General features: G+C 40.0%; 1 protein-coding gene across 1 annotated transcript; it reads right to left on the reverse strand.

Annotated features, from left to right (window-relative positions):
• Nucleotides 1-7,537: 7,537 nt before the first annotated feature.
• On the reverse strand, nucleotides 7,538-9,111 carry LOC104943535 (kinesin-like protein KIF3A). The gene is made up of 3 exons (XM_010768981.1): nucleotides 8,956-9,111; nucleotides 7,837-8,110; nucleotides 7,538-7,717 (listed from the first exon to the last, which is right to left on the reverse strand). Exons 1-3 carry the CDS (start codon nucleotides 8,959-8,961, stop codon nucleotides 7,569-7,571), a joined length of 429 nt encoding a protein of 142 aa, XP_010767283.1. The 5' UTR covers nucleotides 8,962-9,111; the 3' UTR covers nucleotides 7,538-7,568.
• Between the last annotated feature and the right edge of the window lie 1,199 nt (nucleotides 9,112-10,310).

A 10,310-nucleotide genomic window follows, 5' to 3' on the forward strand; every position in this document is an offset into this window, starting at 1 on the left:
TTGTAGTGTTTCTGCATGTATTATGTGATGTCCTTTCCCTTTATGGAGGTTTTCTAAAATATTCGTGACGAGGAATCATGATGCTGAGGTTAAAGTGACACACACGTACACACCGGAAGACGTACACATCGTAAATTCTCCCCAAAGTAGATAGGATATTGGATGGACTGACTTCCTGTAGTTTTGATTTGAGGTGTTTCCTATAATGGTTAGAGAGTGTGTTTGTGTGTTTGGGTCTTTTGTGTTTTTTGTGTTGTGCTCCTCCCTCTTTTCTCTCCTAAATAATCTATTTAGTCAATGTACTTCAAATAACTGGTGGTAAGTCAGTCCAATCATATCTTCTATCGTGTGTGATGATATCGAGTTTTCGTTTTGTATCGTTTGGTTGTATGTTGTTTTTGTGTCATCTTTCATCTAGATTCATGATCCTTTGTCACGTAAATTTTAAAAAATCCTCATAAAGGGTAAGTGACATTTATTTAAATACTATATCAAATATATACTACTACATTATTTCATGACGTTTCCGATTTTTGTGTTCGAGGGGTTATTGTGTCGTACTTGCTGAGGTAACCTCTCGTAGGAAACCTTTGGTTTGGTATTTTTTGAAGTGGCTCCATGTAGCTACTGTGTACTATGTGTATATGTGGATAGAATATCTGTGATTCGCGTTATGGTTTGTAATAATTGTTAATTTCTATTCCTCTCGCCCGTAAGAGCCTTAATCCGGTGAGTGTTTGTCGGTCCGGTCGATGGTTTAGTCTCTGTCTTGTATCTGATGATCCAAAGTCTGTCTCCACTTGTCTCCCCAACGACGTCGTGTCCGTCACCTCTCTTTATTTCTCGAAAAACTTTTAATTATCGTACCTCTGTACCAGGGTCAATGGAGTTGATGGACATTGGCTACTAACCTACAACCGACCAGTCAGACTATGGTCGTCAAACTAAGTTTTTTGCTGACTATCACTTCCGTACACTCGACTACAGGTTAGCCGAATGCGTTCGGTGTAGGAGTAACAAGACGGGACTACACGTCGTTACAAACCAAAAACATGGACGTGGTCAAGGGACTATTGTAGAGTCACCATAATAAAGGCCGTCTGGTGGCGAATCGAGACGTCTGAAGCCAGGTTCTTTAGAGTTTTCACCACCTCGTAAGAATTGCCAACTGTTTCCGTCGGGATGTAATGCAGACAGGTCACATCAATGTCAACCTATCCCCAATACAAATTTCGTGTGTGTTATATACTGACATCATATGTATCTGTGTCCTCGTGTGTTATAATACAGTCTTTTCTGTCTTTACTCTCTGTACTTATCTTGTTTTATTTCTATTCGAAGTTTCATGTCTCATTTGTTTATCCGGTAAATGTACTCTTTTTTCCTAAATTTATTGTATAATACATTTGTGTTGAATAATGTGAAGAGTTTGTACTAGTTTTATCTAATCTTGAATTACCTGTCTCTCTGAGTAATATATTTTGTCGTCTATCCAAAACTCGTTACTTTTATTATCTTCTAGGGTTGATGTGATGGTTGTCATTGTTTTTTAATTTGTTAATATGTGTTGTTACATGTCATTTTTATTTATATACTCATATCTCCATTATAATAAATAAGTTCATTTATACGTTTCCTCTTTGACCTTATATTTGTTTTTCTTCTCTTATTTTTTTGTATTCGATATATATGTAATATTTTTATTATTTATGTATCGTATATTGTTTTTCTTTAATTATTTGTATACTTTCTTTTCCGTCGTTGTCTCGTGTCCTTCATAATTGTCAGAATCCGGACTACCTTTTTGCTCTGTTTTAGGCTATGTAGTGTTTAAGTATAGTTGACTTATTACTCTCAGTTATAAAGCACTTGTAGTCTGTTAATTTTTACATGTGATGGTGAATGGCGCCTGACATTATTATATCAATGGGCGATGATTGAGATTATTTATAATGTTCAATCACTAGAACTTTAATTCGAGTGGTTGATACTACGCAAACCTTTTATTACTATAAAACCCCATTCTTTCTTTCTTGATCGAGTTGGGTTTGTAGTTTTATTGTCTTATATTGATCTTGTGTGTTGTGTATATTGATCCGTTTCACCTGATTCACCCGCGGGGCTCTAATTTCGTCACCAACATGGAAGATATTGAGGAGTTCTCCGCTTTGAAGTCAGAGAAATTGAATAAATGAATGCAGTGTCTGCGTCGTGTTTTTGTTATGTGTACGTGTTGCTGGCATGTGTACTAGTCACCGTCTCCACAGTCTCGGTTTCTCCGGTGTTTACCACGTCACGGTTAAGCTAAAAAAAGAAGAAACGGAACCGGAGTCCCGTGTAAGTCGTCAGTTGAAACTCCGCTTGTAACGTGGGAGAGATTGATGGCAGACGTTAACATAAACCAGGGTGTGGAGTCTTCGCACTGGGAAAACCAAGGGTACGATTCTTTCCGGATTCGGTCTCAGCTGTGCGGACCTAATCAGTTCGAAGTTTGTAGTATATACTATGCTCTCTCCGACACACCGCGCACCCGATCACGCAACCACAGCCTAGTCCAAGTTGGGTGACTTCCGCCACAACCTCGCGTCACCTATACTCGGAACCAGAACCTAGTCGCAAGTTTGGGGTGACGTTAGTCGTAAGCAACACCAGGGACCCTGAGAAGTGGGGTTTTAACGGGGACAACCTTAACAGGTATAATAACCATACATTCGGCGAAACCATTTCAGATTGTTCATTGTACATTAAATTATACAATGACTGTATACTCAATTTTCTGCACAGTTATTAACACAATAACATAACTATTTACAGGAGGGCACACAGAGGTAAGTACAGCCTCTTGATATAGCACCCAAGTAACTCGTCAGGCTAGTTCGACCTGGACCGACTTCAAGTACGACATAGTTTAGGTTCCTTTCTCCGAAGTATTTCAGTACTGACCGTCGGAGTCACCCGCTTTGCGTATGAAAATGTGGATACCTAGCTTCGTCTTGTCGTGACCTCCGCTCTCCACTCATTAGTGGCCTGGTCTCGTCGTGCGTCTTTTCACTTACTCCTCTTTTGTTGTGCAAATCTGCCTTAGCGGTCTTGGTTTTGTCTCTTTCGAACCGCTCGATTAGAGAAGTGCTTGGACCCGTCTCGAAAAAAAATTTGTTAAAACTACTTCTAGTGTGAAGACTGCCACATCGAAAAGGAGTATGTAAGTAAATGAGATGTTAAAAGAGTAGAGTTATCTGTGAATTCGTGGTATATTCGTATTGATATATGAAGTATTACACTCCGTCGTTGTGATATTGTCGTCACACAGCCCTCCGCTCCCAACAGGAGTTTACGATTTTTAATTCGGTGTTTTCTCTTTCCGAACAAATAAGCTTTCGTAATTAATATGGAAACAGTAAAACCATTACTAAAGACCAACCTAGCTGTCGTCTCTCTCACTCATCCATTGGGTCCCGTCTTTGGCGGTACAAGTCGTGTACGTAGTCTTAGTTACGAAGACTTCTGTTGCCTACAACCACTTACCTTGTACACGACGCCCCTGCTACCCCTCCAGTAGTCCTCTGTATAGTGTGACTCTTGCGTTTTAAGTTTTGAGTCTCCCTGCGGGCCTCTCCTTATCCTTTGTTCCACTTAGTACAGTCGTCCTCCAATCCATATGTATATATAACCGGAGATTGATTTACTTACGCACTCTAATCGTATATTACCATCAATAACAATTCTTGCGTAATACGGTGGTAAACAGACGATGTTATCTAGCCTTAAACCGTAAAATTGTAATATTATGTATTATATGAAGTAGTGAATATTCTAAATCAATGAAAAAATTTAGTAATAGTGTTATTATTTTAATTCTTTGCACTTGCCTAAAACTCTATAAAACCCAAGGTCGAAACATAGATAGTTCCGGTAATTAATGTCTCGGTAGTGATATAAACAATACAGAGTGTACTGTAGTAGTATTTAGACTTACAGTATATAAATGTAAATGTTAGAGGACAGTAAGTATCTAATTCACGACGTTAAAATGAATTGAGTTTTTTGTAAGAGTCGGACTTTTATTATATTTTGTATGCTGAGGTCTGATCAGTATTTCTTTTTCGTCTAAAGAAACAGTCACATAATACATAGACAAACCCTAATTCTAACTTATGACTCCAACCGTATTACGTGGAAAGGTCAGTTTAGTCGGTTTGATAAAAGTTACATGACAAGTACTAAAGTAGACGTCTTAAGATGTTGAGCTACACGCTTGGAGGGCTCCTCTTATACTGGATGGTACGACTATCCTGTCTTCTGAGTATTTAACCTAGTTGGAACTAGTGACTCATATTATTTCGGTGTCGTTCTTTGTTCTGTTTTCTTCCCATGCTATTTGTCTCACTGACTGGTCAGTCAAATAAATAAAAAAAAATATATACATATATGTCATATACAAATTTGACATGTTATGTAAGTTTGACCAAATGTCAGTTTACCTCCGGATATTAGTACTTTATTTATGTCGATAAGTGACGGCGTGAGACAACCGTTATAAGACCGTTCGCGACTTGTCGACTTTCCATGAAATTGTTCTAAGCAATGAACGTACTGCAAGTCCGTCTATTTGTACTTCAGGTGACTTGTTAAACGGTAAATTGTCGATTATGTGTGGTGTGTGTGTGTGTGTGTGTGTGTGTGTGTGTGTGGTGTGTGTGTGTGTGTGTGTGGTGTGTGGTGTGTGTGTGTGTGGTCGTTTGCGTGCGTGCGTGCGTTAGCGTGCGTGCGTGTGTGGTGTGTGACAGGTGGGAAAAGAACAACCGTCTTGTTTCGACTTTGCAATCTTTACCTCAAAATCAAAAGTAACTGATAGCGCCTCACTGTGATCGGAGTCACTCTCACCTCGGCTACAAGTACATTGCTTAAATCAACTTTTGTGGTCGACCTTGTACCGATCGGTGTCAGGGACTCCGTTTATATTCTTTTTCACTAAACAATAACCGTTAACTTCCTTCTTATATAAAAATTTATTTCGTTACGCTAAATTGTCTCGGAGGTGTATGTCTCGGTTTAGTTAAAGACAGTTGAACACCCGACCATACCGCGTCAATGCTGTAAACTCTCTTTTTATGTTATATTAAGGTCGTTCCAGAGTACAAAAATGAGACCCTGTAAAGCGTCGGTGAAAAAGATTTACAAGAGTTTTTTCATTTTTTACAAATCGTATGTCAAGACTTTTTTTAATGAAAAGAGGTTGTTTGCAATTAATTTTGTACTTTATTATTTGGCTAGAGTCTTTTCGGAGTTTTTGTAAGGAGCTTGATTTCACAAGAACAAAAAGGGCAGAGGCTAAAATCCCAAAGTTCCCTCCTGTCCCTCCAGCCTGAAACGCCTCCATTGGACTCCTTTGTTTACTTCCAGAACATAGTGACATCATTATGTAACACTCACGCTTCTATTGGCTAGCGCTCCGACGCATTGTACGTGATAGGCTAAGGGGCGGGACATCTCTAAGCGGTTGACCAATCACAACAGAGCCGGCCAGCTGTTTTACTAAATTAAACGATGGATTATTGATACATCCCAAGAATATGGCATTCTCAATTCACTAAATTCCCCTCCTCGAATCTTCGGTCCTCCGGTAGTGACCCGGAAATGAATTTCAGCGCGCCATGTTGAAGGACATCTCATTTCTCTAAATGCACTTCGAGGACCGAGGAGGCTCTCTGGAGGAGCTATAACCGAGGATACACTGATGGGTCCTCCACGGCTCCTTCGTGGATGTTTTTCCGGGAACAGAGATGTTTCAAAGAGTCGTGACGCCAGGCCGGACTTATCTCAGCCAATCACAGCTCTGCATGCATCCCCTGGTTATTATTTTAGTAACAGCTTGAACGGCGACGCGATGTTTACAGTGAGAACAGCTGTGAGGTCCGTGCAGAAAGCAGAGCAATGTGTAAAAATATATATAACAGGCCTACACTACTCTCTGTATTTGCTGTAGTTTAGTAGATATTACAAACAAAGAGTCAATATTTGTCTAAAACCATTTAGTGCTTCACATAATAAAATACACAACGGTTGTAGCCTGTTTTAGGAGCTGTATGTGCATGTGTGTGGTGTAGGTGTGTTGTACAGTGTGTGCGTAGATGCAGCGGACAGACAGGTATCAGTTGGTTTGGTGTCCTCTGCTTACTTTTAATAGCCTACTTGTAAATAAAACTTTTGGCCCGTAATTTATTTTCCTCATTGTAGCGGGAGAGGGAGGGGGGGGGATATATCCAGTCTCTGATAGTGTTACGTTATTATGAGAGAGCTCTGTTTGATTCTGAAATGGTATATAGGCCTATTTATATAAATATATATATATGTGTGTGTCCGCATCTGTAGCCTGTTATTGTCTCATTATACCCCACTGTGAATGAATTAAAAGTAAATATATAAGTCGTCATGAACACATCTGTGATCTGTCCATCAGACAGAGGGCTGCTGTGCCTCCTGTCATCATTAATGGACGTCTCTTTAAAATGACCGCTCAGAGGAGAGGAGTTCTCATTTCTCTAACCGCCTGCTGCTTCCCCTCCTCTCGCCACGGTTCCCCTCCTCGGCTCCTCCTCTCGCATCTCCTGTGGGCGGGACTAAGTCTTGAGGATAGGAGTCGAGGAGGGGAGTCGAGGAGGGGAGTTAGAGAAATGAGAAAGGACCTGTGTGTGTGGACTCACAGCCTCGCCACGTTCCGCCGTCTCAGGGAGGAGAAATCCCTCGGAGCTGCAGCTGAGAAAAGATTGAGTGTGTGTGTCCGCGGACTTAACGTAACGGCTCCGCGGACGTAACGTAACAGCTCCAATTGGTCCATGGGGTCGTCGTTACGTCACTTGGTTCCCGGAAGAAAAAATGAGAAATCTCCAACGAGGCGTTCTGGGGCAGCATAGACAGGTCTTTTCTGTGTTAGTTTTACTCGCTACAGGGTGTACTTTGAGGATTTGTGGCTCTGCAGACCGTTTACATGCAGAAAAACCTTCACAACACACAAGGGGACGGGTAATAACCAGAAAAGCATGACATGGGACCTTTAAAAGCTACAAATGGAAAAATAAAGCATGTTAATACATCTTTCACTATTAACACCTTTACAAGAACCTTTACTTACATGGAGCCTTTTTATTTCACTATAAGAACCAAATCAGAAAAAAACTGTCCCATAAGCAGCCTTATCTCATAAAATTTAGCTTAAAAGAGAATAAGTTGTTCATTAAATAATTTGTCTAAATACTCTATATTTTCTGAGTATGCTACCACACTTGTTAGTCTTTTTCTATGAAAACCTCTTTGAATCAGATTTCAGTCAAATAAAATGAATGTTTCAGTACAAACCAAGGCCAATAAAAGTATCTAGCTCGGACCACACCAAACTTTCTTTCAAAAGATTAAGTCTTGTTGAGTGTGCTTATTAGAAAACTAAAAAAGACGCCAAGGTTTTGACCCAATTTGGCTCTGATGTTCAAAATTGTCAGATGGACTTATTATGTGTTTAGCCAAGATTTATTTTGCTGATTTTACTGAATGTCTGCAGAGAGAATGCTTTCCTACCTCGTGTCACCCTCTGCCTTGGCAATGTGACCAAAAACATGAGCAAAGGAGTTTGGGATTATCCCTCTGAGTTCTGGCACTGCTCTCACACCCTCCATGGTGAAGGTTTTTCCTGTGCCAGTTTGCCCATATGCGAAAATGGTGCCTGAAATGGATAGAAGAGCATAAAATCACGGTGTCAATTTAGAAATGAAGAATAAATGAAAAACAATGTTTATCATATCACATTACAGTTAATAATGAAAAAACGAATTCAAAATATACCATTGTAACCCTCTAATACTGAGTCAACGATGGGGCGTGCAGTGAGGTTGTAGACATCCAGCTGTTTGCTGTCCGGTCCAAACACGGTGTCAAATGTGAAAGTCTTAGGGGGCTCGTGGGGGGTCTCCAGTTTGTTAACCTCTATGGTCCCACGGATCTCGTCAACAAGGACGGCCTGTTTGTGGTTCATCATCTTCTCTTTCTGGTTGAAGGGACGACATCGCACCACCACCTTGACATTATCATTGCCCTCAGGCTTGTCATGCTTATTGCTCTGAAAAAAGAAACAAACTATGATGAGAGATGGTTATGGCATAAGATGTAACCATCAAATATTATGTATTGGCAATTAAGGAAACCTACAATTTCGGTTCATTGACATGGACATAAGGGCCTAGCTGTCAAGTTGATTAAAATATAATACAAAGCATAGTAGGGTCCCTAGTGCCAACCGCCAATAAACACTAAAGAAGAAGAAGAAGTAGGGTCCCTAGCATTCTGCCAGGGTGTGGTATTTCAATCATTCATGTGCGTGTGTGTGTGTTAGCTCACTTATCTAACTTTGCCTTTGACATGTGGATACAGTGTTACTTGCAGCTAATTGAAAAGTGTCAGTAGCTTTGGGAGGAGAGAATAATTTGAAGTATGTCTAACTTTAAGATTGTGTTGTACAGTACTGTATTTTCACAACAGCAAAGGGACACACATGAGGGGGTCCGCTGAATAGTCTCTTTCTCAACGTGTGTCCTTGGTTGAAAAACAAATGTTAACCTCTGTCTAAGGTGTGACTCGGTCAAAACGAAGCTAGCAAGCGTTAGCAACCGTTGATGGGTTGCTAGGCAGGCAAACGTTGATGACGTTGGCTAGTTAGCTGGCTAGCTTAATAAATGGACAATGGCAGATTTTGGAAACCGTTTTATCTAAAACCCACACAATGTTAACAATTTGTGCTAATGGTACGGGCAGACCCCGGCGTTGAGAACAGTGTATCGTGTCCTTGTTACAGGAACGTAAGCTATCGGTGCTAGCCGGTTAGCATCACATCAGTGGGTCGGAGGAAGGGAGGAACCCCTTTGCAACAAAACAATACAATCGCAGTGCAAAGGCGTGTCGACTTACCGGCATGGTGAGAGGGCAGGGAAGCAACTATGGTGTACACTTAATGACAATTAAATGTGCGTAGGTTTTGTTAATTTGCCTCTTAGTTAACCGAATCATTTAAATTCCAGCGCAGTGCCCATATCAAAGGCTCACATCCGATAGCTTGTTGTCAGGTCTGGGTCAGACTGCGCATGCGTTGCACGATTCATTTTGGGGGGGGTCTTTCTTCAGTTGTCTGGTTACACAAGTCTGACTTCTGCACTAACTAGCATGAGCATCGTTGTGTACATAAAAGGAAATATATCGGGCACATATATAGGCGAATTGTTGGATTGGAAGTATCAATATACATAAAGTGTAGCATTGAAGGTGATTCAGAGTAGTGCAGTGGCATAAAAGTACAGTAAGACCAGAAATGAGTTGCTGGGCCCCCATTAACTCCCCATTCCTCACACTCTTTGTGCATTGTATGACATTCCTGTGCTAGAATAGGTCTACTGATTGGCCAAAAGTTTTCTCTGTGTTAATTTGATTATAATCACATTCATTTGGCCATTTTCATGTGTACTAAAATATAGATGGTCTTTATAATTGGTCTTGGCAAACACTGGACTGAAATTAAACAGCTAATACCTTGGTCGAGTCCGAATAAAGCTTACTGAAGATATTTTAGTATATTGATTTAAAGAAATGCTTGAGGTTTTTTGCTAAAAGTTATATTATACAACATTATATTAAAATATACTTTTTTATTTCAGCCAGAATAAGTCCATCTAAGTGTATGTAAACCCTTTAATCGCCATATTCAAGGAATCCCTATCAAAAAAAGATGCAAAAACCTTTCTTGACATAGTTCAAGAGTCTTAGGGTGAGAGTATTTGATTGTTGTTGGCGATTTGTTATTTTAGACTACCTCACAGGATGGCTGATGCACTGTAGTGTATTTTTAACGATCTAAGATGCTGTAGATATGTGGGCTTTTGGCTTCGATAAACATATAAGGCTGTAAAAATCTAAAACGTTGACAATTATGTTTTCAGGTAGTGTGGTTAAGGGGAATCTTAAAAATACAAACAAAAAGTGAGAGTAATCAAATGTATCACATAACCACTAATGCACCTTTCCTTCAATACATACATATTTAATAGTAAAACATGTATTAAAAATAATTACCACAAAGCAGTTGCTACACAGTGAACAAGTGGGATCCCTAGGGTTGCAGGTAACCCAGCAAACTCTTACTTGTGGAACATCCCAAAACCTAATAACGAGTGTTAACCTTGGCTTAATACTTCTTGCAAAAGTAATTTAAGTTGCTTCAAGATAAGGTAGGCCTACTCTTGCTTTACTTATATAATTACTTAAGTTGCACT

Source organism: Notothenia coriiceps, unplaced genomic scaffold, assembly GCF_000735185.1.
Source record: "Notothenia coriiceps isolate Sejong01 unplaced genomic scaffold, NC01 NC01_scaffold00006163, whole genome shotgun sequence".
NCBI lineage: Eukaryota > Metazoa > Chordata > Actinopteri > Perciformes > Nototheniidae > Notothenia > Notothenia coriiceps.

Excerpts from the sequence above, each read along its gene's own strand:
- LOC104943535 (XM_010768981.1), bottom strand. Across the intron at positions 7,718-7,836 it reads AGTATTAGAGGGTTACAATG|GCACCATTTTCGCATATGGG; the intron begins GTATATTTTGAA and ends TATCCATTTCAG.